Source organism: Benincasa hispida, chromosome 2 (genome assembly GCF_027475165.1).
Source record: "Benincasa hispida cultivar pf3 chromosome 2, pf3_genome.v1.1, whole genome shotgun sequence".
NCBI lineage: Eukaryota > Viridiplantae > Streptophyta > Magnoliopsida > Cucurbitales > Cucurbitaceae > Benincasa > Benincasa hispida.
The window spans coordinates 4,760,866-4,785,603 of record NC_143479.1 but is presented as its reverse complement, the minus strand read 5'-3'; the positions used below and the strand labels follow the sequence as shown (position 1 = coordinate 4,785,603).

Below are 24,738 nucleotides of genomic sequence, written 5' to 3'. Positions count from 1 at the left end.
AGCCAAGTGGCATGGTGTCCCCTTAACAAATTTAAAAGAACTTATGTCATGCATGGCTAAGTACGTACAATATGATTAAAATTTAAAAGTCACAACAAATAAATTACCTCCAAATCTTCTTTAGGTATTTTCTCTGTATCTTCTTCTTCAGATGCACTTAGTGCAACACTTCCAAAAAATGATTTGGACTAATGAAATTGTCTGCTGTGAGTTCTTTCTCTTGACACTTTACCATGTCGAACATTTTTTTTCACTAAAGCCTCCTTTAATTTATTGGCTCATTGAGGACTTTGGTTTTACTAATTTGAAATATTAGGAATGGGAAACAAAATCACCCATTCCTCTAACACGTCCCCAATGTTCCTCTGTACCCAATGCTTTGGTTAGAACATCTTCACCTTCATAAACTTCAGCCAATTTATCCTGTAAAACATATTACAATTTTCACACAATATCTATATCATCACAAGTTCCAAACATTATATATGCTGTCTTAAACTTTGCACAATATAAACTTACAATCCGATTGGCACATTCTCGAGTAGCTTCATCAAACTATTCATTATTTTTTTCCTTTTCTTGCTTCTTTCCATAAAGTCGCCCGATAAGAAGAATCATTCGATAGGTTCTACATGAACATACATATTTAATTAGCATAAACATATTAGAATAAAAGATTTAATTTAATTCGAAAAACTCACTAATTCTTGGGCAAGATTCGCATAACCCTTCCCATAAATGTGATGATTATATATACATTTCGCACGTCTTTCTTTTTGAAGACGACTGGTTTCCTGTACAAAAAAATCTAGTTGAAGTTACCTATCAAAATAATGATAATGTTGACATTTAATTTATTGTGAATGACTTACATCCCATTCTTCACTCAATCGTTCATTGACGAACGATGCCCACTGATCTTGCTCTATATATACGAGAATATTGTTGGGGAGAAAATTGCAAGACCGAGAGTTCATCCTTAAATGGAAGTATGAATTTTTGAGTCAATGTTGTCTTAAAAGTCTGAAACTTCCTAGATGCAAACATGAGTATACAATGTTGGGACTTAGAGTCCACATCGAATGACATTTGCACAATGAAAAAAGTAATTAAACAATAAACTAATAAACTTCTATGCACATGAATTAAAATTTTAGAAAACATACCGCTACACAATAAAAAAGTTTGTCTTTTAAATGGTTTGGAATATTTTTCCAAGAATTATACGTCATAGGTATTTGTTGTCGAACACAAACTCCAATATAAATTTGCATCTTCTTTGCTCCAAATCCAATCGGTCGTGTTCATTATAATCAATGGTCAACCGTTGCCCAGATGTTCTTATTTGTGCCAACTCAGACATTGTAGTTGGGCCACGTGGAATACTTATTCTACTATGTTTTTGTGGGATCATATTTCTATCATCCTCGCTGCTACTTGTTGAATTTTCCATGTCAATCTGCAAAAAAAAAAAAAAAAAAAAAAAAAAACATGACTTTTGTTGGGATATTCTTAGCCCTTTCCTTTAATTTTTTTTGAAACTTCCATCTTGACGTACCACAAATGGGGCATATATTTTCATTAGAGAGTTATTTTCTAAACAAGCAACAATCATTTCTTCATGCATGAATCTTCTCGTATTTCATTCCAAGAGTACCCAACATCTTTTTTGCTTCATAAGTAGAAGTTGGAATTTCATTAGGACTAAATAATATGTCATGAATTAATTCCAACAACTCAGTGACACTCTTATCGCTCCATCCAAATTTAGCTTTCAAATTATATAACTTTACTAATGTAGATATTTTGGAAAAGGTTTTACAATTTGGGTACAATGGTTTCTTTGTATCATCTAATAATTCTTACAAATTATCGGATTTTTCACTAAAATAGTTATTGTATATAGCTTCAAACATTCCAATTGTGTCATCAACATCAACATCATCCTCATCAACTTCGTCTCTTTCACTAGTAGACACATTTTCATCGTTTTTCTTAATTGGTAATGATTCACCGTGAAAAATCCATGTTTGATAACTTTGATCTATACCATTAAAAAATAAGTAATCTCTTATTTTGTTCACATTTAGAGTCTTAGAGTCTTTGCATTCACACACTTCAAACATGGAAAATTCATGAAATTCGGTAAATTTGAATGTTATAAACCATTTTTAATAAACATCTCGACCCCTAAACCATCAGCTGACATTCTATTCATTTTCATCCATGACTTGTCTATGATTGTAAAATATGCAACTTAATCTACAACAAAAGAAAAACAATAACAAGGAAAAATTTAAAAGTATAAAATTATGATTGTAAAATATGCAACATCAACAAATTTAAAGAAGCTTAATCATTGGAACAAAACATAAAATTAGTTTAGCCCATTAAGTATTGCCATTTTTGTTTTTATCTTATATTTATTCATGTACCTTATGTTTCCTTATTCTCCAAATATCATTAACAAGCTCTCCACTACACAACACCATTGTATTCGGTTTTCTTTATCACTTTTTCTCTAAAAAATAACCAAAGGCATTTCAAATAACTCTTAAGTAACACTTGAACCACACCAATCAATAATCAACAAATTTCAAGACTACCAACCAATTATATATTCTTCAACTAATTTAATTCTAACATTTCTAAATTTCAATAAGCTTAATCATTAAAATAAAAATAAAATGAATAAAACAACTTAAACAACCCATAAACTTGAAGAGATTCGAACCAGAGCTTGAAGATTGGAACGTCGGAGAGCACCGGACCTTTGCAAAAAGAGTTGAGACAGCAGATCTGACAAACGGCGAGCTGACCACGATGCCGGTGACCCACTTCTACGACCAGAACCACCGAAAGAAACCCACCGGACAAAACCCACGAAACCCACTAGACAACCCACTGAAAGAAACCCACCGGAGAACACCCAACCGCACAACTAAAACCCACATGATCGACCAGCTGGAGAACAACCCACCGAAAGAAACCTGCCGGAGAACACCCAACCGCACAACCAAAACCCACGCAACCAGCCGGAGAACAACCCACTGAAAGAAACTCGCCAGAGAACACCCAACTGCACAACCAAAACCCACGCGATCGACCAGCCGGAGAACACCCAACCCATCGAAAGAAACCTGCTGGAGAACACCCAACTACAAAACCAAAACCCACGCGACCAGCAGGAGAATAACCCACCGAAAGAAACCCGTCGGAGAACACCCAACCGCACAACCAAATCCCACGCGACTAGCCGGAGAACACCCAACCCACAGGACCAATCGGACAACCAATACAACCCCACCTGAAGCCGGATAACCAACGCAATCCCACTTGAATCTGAACAACCAACGTAACCCCCTCCCCCCAAGCTCAGAGCACCAGTGATGACAACCCCACCTGATGGCAACGACCGAGCAACTAGCTAAGAGAGGAGAGAGTTTGTTTGGGTAAGAGTTGGTCGAGGGTTTTCAATTTTGGTAAAGTGAGAGCGGTGCGAGCTGAGAGAAGATCATGAGCGAGGGAAATGAAAATTTGATAAAATTAAAAAAAATAAAAAAATCACGGGAGGCGTTTAATGTCGGTTTTAAATTGACATTGTAGGCCATCTTCAATGTCGGTTTAAAACCGACATTAAAAATCCAGTTTTTTAACCGACATTATACATCCGTAATACTATTTTCAACCGATAGGCCCAAAATTGTTATAGTAAAGCAAGCATCACATGATAATTCATTAGATTGAAGAATCTTTTGGTTCTTCAATGAGTATCCATTTGAATTCTCAATAATTCTCCTCATCATTATAGATCTTGGATGACCCAATTGGTCATGCCAATTTGTAAATATGTCTAAAATATGAACTTTAGGTTCATTGTTGTATATGTTTCAATTACTCGTATATGAGTATAATACAATCCAGAAGATAAAGCAGGCAACACTTCCAATATACGTTTTTCATTTGTGACAGTGAATATGATATATAGATATTCCACATTATTCTTACTGTCAGTCTCAATATGATAAGCATTGCAACGTGTATCTTTAAAACTTAGAAGATTTCTATTGATTGACTAGAGAACAATGCATTGTCAATTGTAAATTTTGTTCCTCTAGGAAAAATAATATTTGCTTTTCTAAAACATTCGATCAAATTTGCAGAACCTGATATTGTATTTAATTTTGCTTTCAGCATTGTCAATTTGGAAAATTATTTTTTATTTGTGCCTTTCGTCACCACTTTGTGGAAAATCGTTAGGTATTGTATGTGTAGTTGCACTGTTTGCCAGACATAGATCTTCTTTGCTCTTTTTTCAAACACCCAACATTTAAAAATGATCCATGTTTCTTCATTAAATGAAAATAATTGCAATAAGAAAAACAACACTTAAAATATACAAAAGTTACTAAAAAAAATGAAGATAGCTAAAAGAAAACCACAACATTAAGTCTAGATATTCTCAAAGTCAAAAGAAACACTTGATGTGCCACCAGCTGTGTCAATCTTCTCTTGAGATTCAAAGAAGTCCACCACATCCAAATTTGTCATATGAGATGGGTCAAATATGTCATTATCCTGGTATGCAAATTTTGCTTTCACATTTTTCTCTTTTTCATTTAGGGAGGCTTGATAGAGGTCAACTAAGTGTTTTGACGTACGACAAGTATGTGACCAATGCCCAGTCATTCCGCATCAGAAGCATTTATTTTCAACACTCTTTGGACTTTTATCTTTTGGAGCTTTTCCTTTGTGATTATCATTTTGTGTGATTCTTTCGAAATTTAAATGATTAGAACGACCACCACAAAAATAATAATTATTTCTTCCTCTGCCACGGTCACGACCTCGACCACGACCACAACTTCAACCACGATTATTATTAAAATTCACAGCATTCATTTCAGGGAATGATGTTGTTCCGATTGGTCGAGATTCATGATTTTTCATCAATAACTTGTTATATTGTTCGGCCACGAGAAGACATGAAATTAATTTCGAATACTGTTTAAAACCTTTCTCTCGATATTGCTGCTGCAAGAGCATATTCGAGACATAAAATGTAGAAAATGTGTTCTCTAACATATCAGCTTCAGTAATTTTCTCTCCGCATATCAACAATTTTGAATTGATTTTAAATTATGCGGAGTTGTAATCACTTACTGATTTGAAATCTTGTAGTCTCAAGTGCATCCACTCATAACGAGCTTTAGGAAGAATAACTGTTTTTTGATGATCATACATGTTTCTTAAATTTTTCACAAGATACAGGGATTTTTTATGGTAAGATACTCCATTTTCAATCCCTCGTGGAGATGATGACGAAGGAAAATCATAGCTTATGCTTTGTCCTTACTGGATGTCATATTTTCTTCTTTAATTGTTTCTCCCAAGTTCATAGCATCCAGACAAATTTTGGTATCGAGCACCCATGACAAATAATTATTGTCATTAATGTCAAAGGCTGCGAATTCTAATTTTGTAAGGTTTGTCATGACAACACCATCAAAATATTATATTTATATTAGAAATTTAATATGTACTAAATATGCAAAATAACATTTAATTTATTAATTATAACGAAGAGGGAAAAACCAACATACCTTTAGAACCCACCTTTAGGGAAGAAAATGACAGAAGCTCGTGCTGATAATGTATTATGAAAATTGAGGAGCACAACGAGAATACAAATATGAAAAATATAATATAATAATATTTTATATAATAACAATAAATAAATAAAAACTAAAATTAGAAAATAAAATAACTAAAACATAAAATAATCAAAAGCATGAAATTGGATAATATGGAAATTGGTAGAAGTAAATTCTCACCAATGTAGGTGTGTTCTTAAGATCCACAAAATGTCACTATTTATAGGTAAAGTGGCAAGTAAGATGTGGACTTACATAGACACCAAACATGAATAACTACATGACACATGGACAATGATATATGGCCTTTGGGACACTAAGCAATGAACATCTATTTTCTATTATAATATTCATAATATTATCAATGAAAAAAGTTAGCTAATGTATTTTTATTTATACTTCTCATCTTATCATTTTTTTTAAAAGAAAATCTTATATCTAATACAAAGAGAGAAATTTTGTTTTAGTTTTTAGATTATCGAATTTCTTTTTCTAAATTAATTAAGTTATCGAATTAAAATGTTAAAATTCAAGTATTGTAACATATATAATGCAATAATTTTTATTCTAATGTTATCATATATATACTGTGAAGTCACAATAAATGATGAATTATTTCACTGTAGTAATTACTATTTTGCAATTAAATCCTCTATTAAATCCAATTAGTATTTATTTTATTCTATCTCGAGGAGTCACATCCCATGAACATTGATTACACTTATTGGACCTAAGGCTTATTTTTTAAAATATAAAATTATTTTGTAAACTAAAAATGAAAAAGCCACATCCACTTGTTTTCAAATGGACAAACATTCGAAAAGTCACAATCATTTGACAAAGGACAAAATGAAAATTTATGAAAAATGTAGGGATAAAAGGGACATGTAAAGATTCTTCCTATATAGCTCTTTTTAATATAGTATAGATAAATCTACCTCTACTTGAAAGGTTTAATAAAAGTCAATGGTAAAATTATAATTTAAAAATGAACAAGAACATTTAAATGACAAATTTTAGGAGTACTTTTGTAATTTAGCTCTTATTTTTTGAATGAGGACTAATGAAAATTATTCATTAAAAGCATTGAAACTATATATTGCACATTTAAATGCAGATAAATTAGAAGTAAAATAAATTTATGGGAAAAATAACCGAATTTGACACTAACAAACGTTGAAAGTTGCATCCATTTCAACTCTAAATTTTCAATTTCATCAAATTCGACCTAATTTTAAATAAGTATTTTGATATCTATCTTCTGTTCCATTTTCACTATTTCGCTAAATAATTTTGAAAAAAAAAAGTGAAAATCTTCATAACCTGATAATTAATTGAATAATTATTGTACTGCATGATAAAAATTTTTGCCATACTTTTAATATGTCACACAAATAAATAATTGGAATGGTTGTATATATGATAAAATGAGCTAAATTAATGACAAAAATATCCTAACTTCAAATTATTTGCAAAAATTTATGTGAAAATTCTAAATAGCCCCCAACATAAGAGGTTGTTTGGGATGCTGAGTTGAGTTATGAAATCTGAAGTTAATGTGTATCTTCAGTCAAGAAGTCTGTGCTTGCACGATAGAGTGTGTTTAGTCTGGAGTTAGAAAGTTTGAGTTTAAGGTGCATAGTTGATTTATTAAGTCAAAGATGCATTTTGTTCAATTTTTCAATTGCACACATATTTTTCCAAAATTTCAATACTCAATTGATACTTCACATATATATTACAATTTTTTTACATTTAACAACTGTACTTGAGGTGGATAAAGTATGTTATACAAACAACAAAATTAGAATATATGTTCACATTTGCTGAATGTATGAGCAAACTATACGAGAAAAAAGTAGGCCATCCTTTAAGGCTATTTATAGCATCTTATGTCAAATTGAAGTTTATGGCTTATTATACACGTATGTTGGTGTTGAAAATGTGATAAAAGTTCCAAAATAAAAAAATGATCATGCTTATATAAGGGTCTAGGAAAAAAATGTTCTTCAAAATGTCATTTGCATTTAAACATCTTTTATAAAAACTATTTAAAATAATAAAAAAAAAACCTCAAAGTGTTTCTACTAATATTAAATTGCTATATAAGATGACTATTAAACACTATGAACTAATAATTTCAATTTTGATTTTAAAAAACCCTTTCATCAGCCAAGTTATGATTATTATTCTTTGGTATAGGATAGACTGTGTAGGTTTTCATAACATTAGTACATCAGAGTTAGTTAATAGAGATGATTGATAGAGTTGATGGTCGGAGTTAGTCGAAGGAGATAGTTGTCAAAGTTTGGCCGTTAGATGTGGTAGTTGTGTAGAATTGAATGTTAGACATTGAAGGTGGTAGTTGTGTGAAGTTGGACATTAGAGATAGTTGTAAAAGTTTGGCTATCATAGGTGGACATTAGGCGATAGTAGTAGTAGTTGTTGATGGGCGACTGGCAGAGTTGATTTTCGAAGTTGGTCACGGGAGGTGGTTGTCAAAGCATGTTGACATCGATGGTTATCATTGAAGTTGGTTGTCGAGAGCGACTGACTGGTGGAGTCATTAGAAACATTGGAGGGAAAGCGAGAGAAAGAGGGAAGTTAAAGTTTCCTCGATAAATGTACAAACTTCAATAGTGAACAATGTTGGAGTTTGTGGAGTTGAGTTATTTAACATCGATTTGTAAAGTTGGTGGGCCAAATACTAAGTTGATTATTTTGACAAACTCACTTCAACTTAAGTTAGTAGGCCAAACTCCGCCTAAGTTTCTATTAGTTTACACAATGCCTTAGTCTAACAGTGGTCTTCACAATTTCGTTTTTTCTTTTTTTCTTTTCTTTTTTTAGCCATGCATTTTTTTATCAACTGTTTTTTCTTGTAGTCGATTTTTTATCAACTAAGTTTAGTTTCTGTTGTTTTAATATGAGAAAAACAAAGGATTCTGTTATTGCAACATTGAAGCAATGAATTATTTAGTAAAGCTTGTTGAGCCAAAGATAATAGAAATCTGCATTACAAAGAGGAACATAACAATATTTAAAGCTTAACATAATAACCCTCTAATAAAAAGTCCTATACTTGCTCCACAATTATAGAGCATGAATAACAAAGTAACTAATCCCTAAAAATAGGAACAACCTTTGACACAATCAACTTAAACAGAGTGGACTTGTTTCAATCGTAAAACATTTTCTTAACACTCCTTGCTTTAGGAGCTACAAACACCAAGTCTTGACCTTAGAAACTCAAACTTACAAGCAGACAATGGTTTTGTTAAAATATCTTCAAATTGATTTTCTGTTTTGCAGTAGACAAGAGTTACATCTCCATGTTTCTGTACTTCCCTTGAGAAAAATAACTTGATGTTAAAATGTTTAGTCTTCCCATGAAACATAGGATTATGAGAGATAGCAATAGCAGCTTGGTTGTCAACAAGAATCTCTGTACTTTCTTTCTGCTAAAAATCAAGGTCAAATAAAAATTTTCTTAGCCATAAAGCTTGATTAACAGTAGTTGTTGCAACAATAAACTCTGCTTCGGCGGTGGATTGGGCTATAATTTCTTGCTTCTTTGAGCTCCATGAGAAAACACTAGAGCCAAGAGTAAAACAATAGCCTGAAGTGCTCCTCATATCATCAATGGAACCTCCCCAGTCACTGTCAGAAAAACCAATCAGCTTGAACTCCTTGCTTCTTGTGAACTTGATACCAAAATCACTTGTGCTTTACATATCGTATCAGTCTTTTAGTAGCCTTGAGATGTAATTCGCTCGCACAATGCATAAATTGAGACAAAATACTTACAACATTCAAAATGTCTGGCCTTGTTGCTATGAGATACATCAAGCAACTAATCAAACTTCTAAAATATCCTTCACCAACTTTGATAGCACCATCTTCTTTGCATAACTTCTCCTTTTGATTCATTGGAGTTCTTGCCGCCTTGCATTCATCCATTTGAAACTTCTCCAATATTTCCTTTACATATTTTTTCTGGTATATGAAAATTTCATCTTGCCCTTGCTTAATCTCCATGTCAAAGAAGTATGACATGAACCCCAGATCTGTCATTTCAAACGTCTTCATCATCTCTTGTTGGAAATTCTGATTATGATCTGTGTTGTTTCCTGTAACTAGCAAGTCATTAACATACAATGAAACTATAAGAATGTCAGTACTATTGTGCTTAACATACAAGATTGTTTCTGATAGACTTTTCACAAACCTAAGTTTAGCAAATATTCATCAATTTTGCTGTACCAAGCTTTTGGAGCTTGTTTTAGTCCATAGAGAGCCTTCTTGAGAAGATAAACCTTATCTTCTTCATTTTCCTTAAAAAATCCTTGGGGTTGTTTAACATAAATTTCTTCTTGTAGGAAACCATTTAAAAAAGCTGATTTGACATCCAACTGAAAAACTTTCCAGGCCTTTTGTGCAACTATTGTGAGCAATAACCTGATTGTGTCTAATCTAGCAACAGGAGCAAAAGTGTCAGAGTAATCAACACCAAAGATTTGAGCATACCCTTTAACCACAAGTCTGGCTTTATGTTTGTTGATCAAGCCATCGGCATTAAACTTGGTTCTAAATATCCACTTCACACCAATTACCTTCCTGCCTTGAGGTCTATCTATAAGGATCCAAGTCTTGTTCTTCTTTATCATTGGCATCTCCTCCTCCATTACAACCATCCACCTTTGATCCTTTTTTGCTTCTGCATAGTTAGCAGGTTCACACATAGCAACATTGCATCTTTCATAAACATCTGAGAGTAACCTTGCTCCACTCACAGGCACATCATCCACTGTTTCATTTTGCAAATCATTTTTTTCTTTGACCCTTGAACCAGAGAACTTGAGTTGCTCTGTTATGGGGCGATCTTTCTTCTCTTCTTCATCCCAGCTCCACTCTTCATCCTTCAGGAAGTGGACGTCCCTGTTAACAACAATATTTACAGTTTGTGGCTGGAAAATTTTATAGGCCTTGCTGACAGTACTATAGCTTATAAAAAAAAACCTGATGAAGCTCTCCTATCAAGCTTGTCATGCTTGTTCTATGGAACATGAGTAAAACACAAGCAACCAAATACTCTAAGAAATTTCAACAAGGGTTTGTAACTATACCAAGCCTCAAATGGTGTTTGTTCCTTCACTGCCTTTATCGGAAGCCTGTTTTGAAGAAACATAATCATATTTGCTGCCTCTGCCCAAAACTTCTTTGGCAGATTTTTCTCATGCAACATACATCTTGACATCTCCATGATGTATCTATTTCTTCTCTCACTAACTCCATTTTGTTGGGGTGTGTAAGGGGTTGTAAGTTGATGCTCTATGCCTGAAATTTCACAAAACTTGTCAAATTTTGCCGATGTGTACTCTTTCCCATTGTCGAATCTTACAATTTGAAATTTGCAACCACTTTCATTCTCAACTCTTTCTTTGAATTTCCAAAAAACTTGAGCTACTTTTGATTTAAACTTCAGGAAAAAAAATCAAGCACATATGGGTGAAGTCATCAATAAAGGCAATATAATAGAGACTACCTTTTAAAGAAGGTGTTCTTTGCGGTCCTACAACATCTGTGTGGATGAGCTACAACTTGCAAGTGGCTCTCCAAGTTGACTTTTGGAATGGCTTCCTATTTAGTTTTCCAAACTGACATGCTTTGCAACTTCAGATTGCATCACCAAGCTTGGGAACATTAAATGCTAGCTCATTTTGTTTTAGTTGAACAAACTTTGATGATGATAGTGTCCAACTCTCTTGTGCCAAATCTATGTGACATCTTCCTTGAGAAGAAAAACAGATTGCTTCTTCTCTAAAGGATTGAGTGAGAAACTCTTTCCTTTCATTTTAACTTTGAAAAATTCCTGATTAGCTGCATCCTTAATCAAATGATATTTATCTTCAAAAGTAACTTTAAAGCCTTTTTCAATAAGTTGACCTACACTCAACAAATTATGGTTAAATGTCAGGAACAAAGAGAACATCTTGTATATGCTTTATACCTATATAGCTTGTAATCGCAACAGTGCCTTTTCCTTTGATAGAGATGTAATCCCCATTGCCGATTCTTACTTTGGTGATATTAGTTGGCTTCAAATCTCTAAACAATTCCTTGTCATAAGTCATATGATTGGTGCAGCCACTGCCAATTAACTAGCTTTCGTTTGATTCACTACCTATAAACATGTAGCCACAAACAATTGTTCCTCCTTCTTCTCCTGATCAACAATCTTAGCCTCTTCACATTTCTGTTGATTCTTGCTCCTGCAAATTACAGCTTCATGCCCCATTTAGTTACATTTGGTGCACTTGGCGTCTGGTCTTCTCCAACATTTGAAAGGAGGATGACATGGAGGATAGGACCCCTTCTCAATGTTGACATGGAGGATAGGACCCCTTTTTAACTCCTATTTTGTTGTTGACTGAGGATTCTCCATTAGGATTTTGATTCTTCTTGTTGTTCCTTGCATTCTCATGTTTCGCTTGCAAGGCTCCTTCAACAACACCTTCTAGCCTCATAGCTCTTCTTTGCTCCTGTGATTGTAAAGCATTGAGAATTTCTGCAAGAGTAATTTGAGTTAGATCCTTGGTATTTTCCAAGGCTGAAATAGATGCCTCAAATTTTTCAGGCATTGTTACAAGAATCTTTTGAACAATTCTTGAGTTCTTAAATGTAGAACCAAGTAATCTGATTCGGTTTGCTATGCCCAATAACCTATCAGAATACTCTTTAATTGATTCTATTTTCTTCATCCTCTCCAACTCGAATTCTCGAATCAAATTTAGCACACGCATTCCTTTGATTCTTGCATCTCCCTCATACTCTAACTTGAGATAATTCCATATCTCATATGCTGATTTTAGAGTCATTATTCGAGTGAATATAGTAGATGAGACTTCAGCAAACAAACAAGCCTTTGCCTTGTATTTTCTTGTCTTTTTCTCCTTCCATAATTTAATCTGTGCCGTGGTAGGAATGTTTGGGAGGTCAGGAATTTCATAATCCTCTTCCACAGCTTCCCAAATATCCAAAGCTTCCATATATGCCTTCATATGAACTGCCCAAACCTGGTAGTTGTCTCCATCAAACACTAGTGGAGAAATTGAAGGGAACTTGCTTGAATATCCATGACACAAAAAACACTCACTCAAAGATCCCTCAAGAATGAGGCTCTGATACCAATTGTTGTTTTAATATGAGAAAAACAAAGGATTCTGTTATTGCAAAGTTGAAACAATGAATTATGTAGTAAAACTTGTTAAGCCAAAGACAATAGAAATCTGCATTACAAAGATGAACATAACAATATTTAAAGCTTAACATAACAACCCTCTAACAAAAAGTTCTATACTTGCTCCACAATTATAGAGCATGAATAATAAAATAACTAATCCCTAAAAATAGGAACAACCTTTGACACAATCAATTGGACTTATTTCAGTCCTAAAGCATTTTCTTAACCGTTTCTTATCAACAAATCGAGGTTATAATTAGCTCACAACCTTAATCAAAGTGTGGAGATTAGATAGTTTTTGTTTGAACACACTGTCTAGCTTTCTTAATTTTTGCACACAATGGATTAAAAAGGGTAATGCTTAAAATAATCATTTTACAGACACATAAGCAAGCTAAAACCTAAAATCCAACCGGAAATAGGTAAGATAACTCAATAATAAGAAAGGTTGAACGTAACGACCTGACCCTCTAGGACTTAAGTTAGGCCGTTACTAAATACATGCATGCATAGAACTCAAAACGCACTCAGTTGTGGCGAAATAAATGCTAATTAAATAAGGTAAGTCCAAAAGTCTTTCATTAAATTCAAATACTAAAACAATAGTAAGATACCCATAAATCATAAAGGACAATAAATAAGTCTAAAAAACAATTCTTAAAAGTAAGTTTTAAGCATCAAAACTAAAAGTTAAGAGGAACATGAAAATAACTTTAAATCTCATGAACGGAAGCGTAAAAACTAGTCCCAGTGGCTCGATCACAAATTCTGCTTGTCCATCATCGGTGCATCTCTACCCTTTACCTGAAACAACAACATGAGAAAGAATGAGTATAAAATACTCAGTAAGTAACCCCACTACTGGGGTCAGGCTAGGCATCTATGTCCTCTAGATACCCACCTCTGGTGAAACATATAAATTGCTCTAGTCCTTATGGGTCACATATACACATGAAACAAGAAGGGGGACTGAATCCTATCCTACTGTAGTTAAGTATGTCCACTACCTCTAGTAAGTCCCGTAGGACCCACAACCTCTGGTGAATCCCGAAGGAAACACAATCTCTTACGTATGCATGGTTATGCATACACCTCTTTCGTATACACATAACCCACTTAATGTGTACCTCTTTCGTACACATTGATACGTATACACCTTCTTCATATACACATAACCCACTGAATGTGTACCTCTTTCATACACCTGATTAAGTATACACCTCTTTCATATACACCTAACCTACTGAGTATGTACCTCTTTCGTACAACTAGTTATGTATACACCTCTTTCGTATACACATAACCCACTGAATGTGTACCTCTTTCGTACACCTGGTTAAGTATACACCTCTTTCGTATACATCTAACCTACTGAGTATGTACCTCTTTCGTACATCTAGTTATGTATACACCTCTTTCGTATACACATAACCCACTGAGTATGTACCTCTTTCGTACACCCCAGACCCTCTCTATAAATGTAGGGATGCGTACCTCTTTCGTATACATGGTTAGGCATACACCTCTTTCGTATACACATAACCCACTGAGTATGTACCTCTTTCGTACACCTCAGTACCCTCTAGGTATGTATCACTTTCATACACACCAGCCCTAGTACATCTCTTTCATGTACTAGCGCCCTTGGACGTGCATCACTTTCATGCAGTCACATAGTCTGGAAAGGAAAAGAGATTGCATCTAACTTTATATTACATATAACATTCACCTAATCATGAATCCTCTAAAATCTCCTGATCAAGGTCAGGTTAGTTAACTTAAACATACGTAATTAATCTAGTATTAATGAATCCACTCTAGTACATCACTTTCATGCACTAACTCATGTAACAATCAAACATTTGAAATTTCATAATTCATCATATAACTTATACACTTTCATAATAAATAACATCAATAAGCACATCAACAAAATGTTCCAACTTTCACTTAACTTTAAGATATTTCCGTAGTAGTGTCGCTTAACTTATAATTTAGGGTCATGCCCAATCGTCCTTTTAATATATTCCATAAAATTCTAAATCATGCTCATACATTAACATGCTCCAGTCATATTATCACATGCTCATATATCTTTTCTAAACAGTCCATTAAATCTCAGGACAGTCAAAATTATCCTTGTAACTAGTCTTACAATCTCAACATCAACAGATCAAATACAACCATATGGAATCACATACCATCTCATGCTAGCATTCAAGTGTCTATGTGCACAAGTAAATCTTTCATATCTCATTCCAGAACATTCATCGGTCATACTATACTATCAGACCATCATGCTGTCATTCTGCCATATCATTCATTTATCATGCTAGCATACATCTAATGTCTGGTCCGTGGACAGTTCCAGTAGTAAGATTACTTACCCCAAATTATGCCTAAGTGGCAAGCAATTTAATCTTTCTTCTCGCTTAGATGAATCTTAAATCAAGCCCCAAAGTATAGCTTGTTCCAAAACTGCCTTCGATCTCTCAAAAAATGCCTCAATCAAAACGTTGTTTGGTCCAAAATTAGTTTCGAACTTAAGTTCATTTGCGAACCCAACTTAATCCTTCACAATGCCTGACAACACACTTCTACCTTAAAATTCCACCAGTGCTCGAATCTAAGGTCCAAAATTCTGGTGACTGGCCACGGGTTCCGATTGCTATGATGGGTTGAAGAAGAGATCGCCGACCAGACGTGACAAGCTAAACGAGGATAGCTGGAGCGGCAGTAAGGGTCTCGACTGGAGGGAGAAGAAATTGAAGGGGGGGTGCCGGTGGGTGCGCGAGGGAGAAAGGGGTGGGGTTTGACTTTTTATAAAAAACAATAATAATAATAATAATAAAACAAAAAAAGGAAATAAATATAATTACATTTAATTCTTTTCCGTTTTATAATATTAAATTCCTTTCCGTTTTATACTATTAAATTCCTTTCCGTTTTATACTATTAAATTCCTTTCCGTTTCAAAAGAAAATTAATTCCTGCCATTAACTTTCAAATTGAATAATTTCACGCCAATAATTAAATTCCCGCACTTACACTTGAAATCCAAAATTCCAAAAATGCCCTCCAACTAATAACAATTACTGAAATTCCAAATAATAAAGTTACTGAAATTACATTATTGCTAAAAAAAATGTGCGAGGTGTTACATTCTTCCCTCTTCAAAGAACTTTCGTCCTTGAAAGTTTATTCTTGAAAAAAAAACTTCGGGGGTGTTACATTCTTCTCTCTTCAATGAACTTTCGTTCTCAAAAGTTCATTCTTGAAAAGGTTCCAGATATTGGGCCTTCATCTCATCCTCTCGCTCCCAGGTAGCCTCCTTGAACTGGTGATTCTACCACAGGACTTTCATAAAAGCAATTTCCCAGCAGCGCAATGTTTTTATCTCTCTGGCGAGGATCTTTATAGGTTTTTCCTTGCAGCTCAAGTTGTCATTCAACTGTAGGGGCTCATAGTCAACTACATGGAACGGGTCTGTCACATACTTCCTAAGCATCGAAACATGGAAGACATTATGAACTGAAGACAGTGCTGGGGGCAATGTCAAATGGTAAGCTACGGGGCCAACTCGTTCTAGGACCTCGAAAGGTCCAATGAATTTCGGACTCAACTTTCCCTTTTACCTCAGAATACCTTTCATGGGTGCCACTTTTAAGAACACTTTCACACCAGTCTCAAATTCCAGGTCCTTACGTCTTACATCGACGTAGCTCTTCTGTCTGCTCTGAGTTGGTTGCATACGAGCTCTGATCTTCTGTATTGCCTCATTCGTGGTCTGCACTAGCTCAGGACCTAGCAACTTCCTCTCACCAACCTCGCCCCGGCATATTGGAGACTTACAACTCTTTCTATATAGGGCCTTAAATGGCAATATGCCAGTGGCAGTCTGATAGCTATTATTATATGCGAATTCCGTTAAATGCAGATGAGAGTCCCAACTCCCTGAAAACTCTAGTGCACAAGCGCACAACATATCTTCCAATATCTGGTTCAAACGTTCTATTTGACCATTAGTCTATGGGTGAAAATTGTACCAAAATCCAATCGAGTACCCACTGCTAACTGGAGACTCTTAAAAAAACTAGATGCAACACGAGGGTTATCGTTTGACATAGCTAAAACTAGTACCAAAATAGGTGTAACAACCACTTCCATAAATAACTATGAAACTTACGATGTTGAAAATCAGCAACACTTCTACACGTCCGAGCTGAGAACTGTGAAAACGGTCATGAAGTTAAGAAAGTCTTATATACTAAAAACATATATCTGAGCCTACCATGTCACAGGGAAAACTTCATATGTGTAGTGAAGAAACTGGTCATACTATATAATGCGTCATCTGAAGATACATACCAGAACAAATTTAGTCAACTGAAAATTGCTTCTACTCTAGAAGCGCCAACTGTGATGTTTTTCCTAGGGTCTACATGTCTGAGAATAACTCTGTCTAATTAAGTCTCACATTCATGAGAAACTCATCATGAGGCTCTATACTGTCATGAGCTATAAAACTTGCTTGAGCCATCCTCATATTATTCTTTAGGCTTGAAATAATCACATATCATTACTTAGACCCCGCTACGAACGAGCCCAGAATTCCCCCCGAAAATGAAGTTTTGAAGTCCCTGGATGCTAAAACATAAGTCAATTGATAACACATTTTCATAACCTCGTAATAACCATAATTGATCCTTGAAGTCTTTTTTTTTTCATAAGTTATTGAAATTACATTATTGCTAAAAAAAATGTGCGGGGTGTTACATTGAAAGACTGTCTTACCACTTGAATTACAACAAATTTTTTAGCGGCATGTTGGTTTCTCTCAAGAATCACATAATTTATTACTTTTAACTAAAAAGACATTTGACCTACTAATCTTAAATGAGAAAATCTTATTTAAAATCTATTTTTGTTTCAAGGAAATAAATGGAAAGTAAAAAAAGATGCAGATATTTCATATTAATTCGATCATTTTTGTTGAAGTCATGTTAATTTGACCATATGATATTTAGCATCTTGAACATCAAAATTTTTAAGATTACAGTCTCAAATTGATTGATTCGTTCAAAAGGGGGGAAAGGATAAGAAGAGAACTTAAATGACATAACCAATTACCGTCGAAAATGAGAGGAAATTGTTAATGAGCTTCTAACATTAAAAGTACTAGACATAAAAATCCCATAGAATATTGTAACTTAATCCAAACTTATGAATACAACAGCTTATCCAAACTCATAAAAGTTCAACTATCGACAGTATAACAATTTTAGTTGAATCTATGTTACCAATTTTGAGTTCATATTCTTACTTTTTGATAAATTTACAAGCTTTGAGTTTATTTGTTTGGTAGCACAACCAAATGTTAGTGAAAATAAGAGGAAAAAGATCAAACATGAAAATCCAACTTAGTTGGAAGTTGAAACTCAAACAAAGAATGCCAAATCTATATAAAAAGGTTTTTGGTCAACATTGAACGCCTGTAGTTCTTCATGTCCATCTATGACTGACATTAAAGGAGCCTATTCGATAATAAATGTCAGTTCTTTATGACGCTAATGCCAGACATTCTTTCAAAAATAAAAATAACAATTTTTGCTTGCGCGCGTGCCCAATAATATATCTCTATCATTTGCCAGAGCACAAAATCAAAAACTCATAAACCAAAAAACTAACCCATAATGCATATAGATAACCCACATGTGAGATGACTTTGTTAGAAATCTGAGTATTCCTACACACAGAAAATACCTAACAAGCCATGAAAAAAGAGAGTAATACGTTTCATGTACAATATATTGCTAAAGAAAGTTCTCCACAATATCAAGCAAGGAAATATAAACTGAAAAAAAAAAATTATTTGAGTGGTGGAACTTTTTATTGAAGAGAGAAAGAATAAAATATGGACACTAATACTCAATCTTTTATTATTTCTTTCTTAACCTTGTCTTGGTAAAGATTAAAATACCACTATATATAGTCTTACAAAGTGTCTCCCTAAATTCCTTCAATAAATTATTAATAAAAGCAAATGGAAGAGATTACAGTAATTAAGACAGAATTTCAAAAGTTGTAATAATTCTTGACTCTTTATTACTCAAACTGCCATAACTTTCCATAGAAAACATCAAACGACTTGAGAATTGAATCATCAGAAAGTACACATCCGGGACATCAAAATCCATAGGTCACACATTTAATTTAGAAATCGTTTGACCTTCTAAAATGTCTACTAAAACCCATTAAAAAAACCTGACAATTTGAGTTTAATGCTCAACCTAAACTAGAAAGCAAAAACAACGATATAATATGATAGAAACATCAACGAGAGTGTCGTTTCTCTCATTAGTGATAAACTCACTCCCAAAGTATTCCCTCTCTCAATAAACCAAAAAACCCTATATAATCAAACCACATGAAATATAGAAATATAACAAAATAAAGGCTTACTCATCATTGGCATCAATTTATACTAGGGGTATAAGAAACGTCTGGTTTGGTTTTCCTTATGATATATAAACAAAACTAAACCAAACCAAACCGATCTAGTTTGATTTAGTTCACCAGTTCGACCTGGTCCTTTATAAAAAAGGCTAGGGTTCCATTCAACATTCCCACCTTAACCGTTCATTTGCATTCCTATATCTCTTTCCTTAGTCGTTTAGTCATTCATTCACTTTCTTTGTTGTTCGTCACTTATCCTAGTGTTGATGGTCGTCCGTCATTGGTCTTTTTTTGCTGCTGGTCGCCGTCAAATTATCTTTCTGATTTCATGTTGTCGCCAATCTCCCTCATTCCCCTTTCTGTCTGTGCAATTCTCAGATTCTTGATGGCCTAGCTCCCAAAGTACTCATTATTGCTAGATTTTGCTTCTTTTTCACCACAACATTGAATTGGAAGAACACTGGATTTTGGAGATTTTGGGAACAAAGGAGCAACCATTGTTGCTAGGTCTGGGTTTTATTTTGAGTTGACCTGATCTAACCCAGCCTTAAAGCTTTCATCTGTTGACAAACCCAACATTTACTTACATAGTCGGCTATATCTCTTTTCATGTTATGCCACCAGTAATGTGCTTTTAAGTCTTGATACATCTTGGTACTCCCAAGATGTATTGAAAAGTATGACTCGTGGGCTTCCTTTAGTAGTTCTTTCTTGATTTCTTCATCATCTGGTACACATAGACGTCCACAGTAGAGGAATGCAGAGTCTGGAGTTGTAGAGAATTCACTAGTTTCTCCATTTTTTGAGAGCAGTTGTTTGTTTAATTATTTATCTGTTTGTTGTGCATCAATTATCCTTTGCCTTAAAGCAGGACTTGCAGTTAGTTGTTCTATTCGAGTTGTGATGATTTCAGGCATTAGGGAGATCTCAGCTCTTTCAAGGTGATCATTATGTGTTTGGAGATGGTACTTATGAAGGATCTCATATCTAAGAGTTCCATGAGCACGTTCAGATCATTCCGATGTCATAGTGACCGACATACAACAATATATATTCAACATATAGTTATGTAAATCTTAATTAAGGGCATGATATGAACAACAAAATTAATAGGGAAAAAGTGCCATACCAGTTGAAGACATTCTTCAAACTTCAGCACTCCACGTAGCGGAACCCTCCAAGCGATCTACCAACATCCAGCAACAGCATCGACAACAGCAGCACAAACAATGCATGAACCCGAATGCCACGTGCATGACACCACCACTAATGAGCCCCGGGTATTCTCGGAGTGAAAACCCAAATGATGGTCTTTGGTGAATTTGATAGAGGAAGAAGGAAACACGAATCGTGTAGGTGATAAGCAAATGGGAGGCAAGAAAACGCTATCGCATAGCAGAAATGCTTATCGTTTCAGAGGAGCTACACGATCATGTAGTATTTACTGAATGATCGTTTAGGAAAAGATACACGATCGTTTAGTAAAACCGGTACACTATACGATCGTTTAGAGAAGCTATCCGATCATGTAGGAAACAGTGTGTGATCATTTAGGCACTAGGTAGACGATCGTTTAGGTGGAGAGTGCTATCGTATAGGCTCTCGAAAACACTTAAGCGATCGTTTTTCTTTCTACCAACGCGCGCTTTTCTTTCTTTTTGGAGGATTGACGAACGGGGTCTTCAAAAATGAAACGATTTCATTTTTATTTCATCGATTACAATAACCGACTCATTCCCAATAACCCACACCCAAATGTGAAAATTGGATTAATTATCATATAATTAACCAATTAATTAATTAATAAATATAATCATATTATATTTTTATCCTATAGTTTGATATCACATATTTACTATAGTATTTTCTCCTCTACTTGATATAAATCATATTTATATCTAATTTCCTCCAAAATAATGTATCTCATACATTTAGCCAATTATATCATATATAATTAACCAGTCTAATTATATCATATATAATCGAACTTCCTCTTGTGAATTTGAACATTTCAAATTAACCCAAATACTGGTTATCGACTTTATCCAAGCTACCTAGGGGACCTAATGGACATGTAGCTCGAAGCTCCAACGGTCTGTGAATAGCTGACTAAACTCTTTAAGTACGAGATCCACCATTCGTTAACTATCAGGCATTCCACTAAAGACCAACAGTTGAACTCTTCTTACCATAGATATATTGATGTGTCCATCGGATATAACCAATCATGAGTACGATGACCCTTCACGATGCTCGTAAGTACAGCTGGGCCAAATTACCGTTTTGCCCCTGTAGTTACATCTTACTCTTTAAGTACCACTGATTCCTCTAATGAACAATACAGCATAGTTCAACTATGTGTGAACACCTCTCAGGCTAAGAGAAGGTATGTGGTGTCACATCGTTCAAGCCTCGGAATCAGTCCTTAAGGGAGCTATCTATCTATTTACCCCTGCCTCGGGGAAGGAGTGAATTCTATCTTGTGTAGCTGAGTTTCCTGTTTCCAAATCAGACGAATCCCCAAAATGGTAGGTTTTAATCGACGACCTGGCCACTCGCACCCATACAAATCAAAGGACCGCCCTCAATGGCAAGACTTCCCAACTCACTCAGGATTAAGGTCATACTACCTATGGTCATCCTAGTGAAGTGAAGTCTTTGTCATGAACGGTGTTATATAACGAGACATTGACACTTCGTAGTCTGGTCTTATACAAACTCTTTGTATAGAATGCCCCTGCTCGCATGTCTCCAACACGAATGATCAGGATCAGACCATCTATGACAAGTCACAACACTTGTGACCATTTCACAAAGCGAGCCGCATCGGTAGCGTTATTAGGATAAAGTTTCCTTCCTATATCCATATACTACAGACCATTTTGATTATCACTTAAGACATGATCCACTTGTATGCCACCACATACATGCTTGAGTCACATATAGATAACCAGGGATTTTATGTTTATTAGTTTGTGGTAAAGCAAATAAAACAAGTAACTGAGCAAAAATACAAGATGTGAAGTAAATATCATATATTAACAACACAAGCGTTCGTACAAACTGTTTACAAACTACAGGACACGAAACTTCAGAGCATCAACCCCGACAACTTAGAGCTACTGTGTGATCTGACTTACGACTAAGAGCATCAGTCACAATGTTAGCTTTTCTTGAATAATAGAGGATCTCATAGCCGTAGTCTTTGACCAATTCTAGCCATCTTCGTTGCCTCATATTTAACTTCTTTTGGGTAAAAAAGTACTTAAGACTTGTATGATTTATATAGATTTGGATCTTTTCCCCATATAAGTAATGTCTCCATATCTTTAAAGAAAAAACTATGGCGGATGACTCCAATTCATGAACATGATAGTTTTCTTCATAAGGTTTTAGCTGTCTTGAAGCATACGCTATTACTTTATCATGCTACATCAAGACACAACCAAGCCCCTGTTTTGGATGTGTCATTATAGAATGTTAAACCCCCTGATTCGTCAGGTATAGTGAGAATAGGGGCTATAGTCAATCTTTCTTTTAGTTCCTGGAAGCTTTGTTCACATGCTTGGTTCTAGACAAAAGGATTATTCTTCTTGGTGAGGTTAGTTAAGGGTAATGCTATACTTGAGAAATTCTTCAAAAATCGTCTATAACTGCAGTCAGTAGACCTACATTATTCCCAATGAGTAGGTTATCGTCTATGTACAACATTAAGAAGACTACTGAAGCGTTGATGATCTTCTTGTAAACATAAGGTTCATCAACGTTGCCATCCCGGTCAACATCCTCCATTGCCTTCTTATAAGACAACGTATCCTCAATGTCGCCTTCTGCTACCATAGCTAGGATTTTCGTGAAATTTAGATAGTGAATGAGTGGGTTCACAACCCTCCCACTACGTCGAGGTTCCCTCACTCTTGAGGTGGAACCGACCTATTTAATGAACTTCCATCAACAACTCTTGCTGATGTAGTAGGCTCTTCAACATCTCTTGTTGAAGTTTCAGTAGTTTCATTGGAAAGCTCACACAACACGACTTTGCTTCATGGACTGTGCTCCCTTATATGATCTTCCTCCAGAAAAGTAGCGTTTGTTGAAACAAACACCCTATTTTCCGTGGAATCATAAAAATAACCCCCTCGTGTACCTTTGGGGTAGCCTACAAAGAGGCATAACCTCGATTATGGTTCCAACTTCTTGGAATTAGCCTCAAGCACATGTGCATGGCAACCCTAAATGTAGAAGTGACGTAAACTAACTTTACGCCCATTCCACAACTCCATAGTTGTTCTTGCAACACTCTTGGAGGGAACACAATTGAGTACGTATACCACAGTCTCCATTGCGAAACCCCAAAACGAGTTCGATAAGGAAGCATAACTCATCATCGAGCGAACCATGTCTAACAAGGTCCTATTTCTCCTATCTGCTACACCATTCTGTTGAGGTGTACCCGGCGATGACAGTTGGGAAACGATTCCATGTTCTATCAAATAGTCCTGGAATTCCGAGTCCAGAAACTCTCCACCTCGATCCGATCGAAGTGTTTTATTGCGTCTATTTAATGCGTTTTCAAATTCAACCTTGAACTTTTTGAACTTTTCAAAAGATTCAGATTTTCATTGCATAAGATAAACATACCCGTACCTGAAGTAATCATTAGTAAAACTGATAACATACTCATAGCCACCTCTGGCTCGCACATTCATAGGACCACAAAGGTCAGAATGTACTAATTCAAGAGGCTTTTGGCTCTATAATCTTTTCCAGTAAAAGGTCGTTTAGTCATCTTACCCTCAAGGCAAGATTCCAACACTGGTAAAGAATTTTCTTCTAACTCACTTAGAAGTCCATTCTTTACCAATCTCTCAATCCTATTGAGATTTATGTGCCCTAAACGAAGATGCCAAAGTTGGGCATTTAATTTTAGAGAAATTCGTTGATGTTTTGATTGAGTTATGACAGTTTTGAACAATTCAGTATTATGGAGGGAATTAATGGCTAACAGCCTTAGCACATATAAATTCGATTCCAGATTTACTGTGAAAATAAAAACACCATCTTTATGAATAAACGCTTTATCGACATTAAAAGAGATAGTATATTTACATGGCAATAAACACTTTATAGATATAAGGTTCCTTTTTAGTTTAGAAACGATATATACATCATTTAAAAAAAGAAACCTATTATGTAAAGCTAACTGGAGCCTCCCACTGCCACAGTTGAGACAACGTGTCCAGTGCCTACTCGCATCGTCATTTCACCAGCCTCCAGCTGTCGCCAAGATCTAATCCCCTGAAAAGAAGAACAAATATGGTTAGTGGCGCCTGAATCAATTATCCAGGTATAATCATCATTCTCCACTAAACAAGTTTCAAGAAC

General features: G+C 35.0%; 1 protein-coding gene across 1 annotated transcript; it reads right to left on the bottom strand.

The window, feature by feature from the left end:
• Window positions 1–12,031: 12,031 nt before the first annotated feature.
• LOC150037600 (uncharacterized) lies at window positions 12,032–12,703 on the bottom strand. The gene has a single exon (XM_090310954.1). It carries the CDS (start codon window positions 12,701–12,703, stop codon window positions 12,032–12,034), a length of 672 nt encoding a protein of 223 aa, XP_090167080.1.
• Between the last annotated feature and the right edge of the window lie 12,035 nt (window positions 12,704–24,738).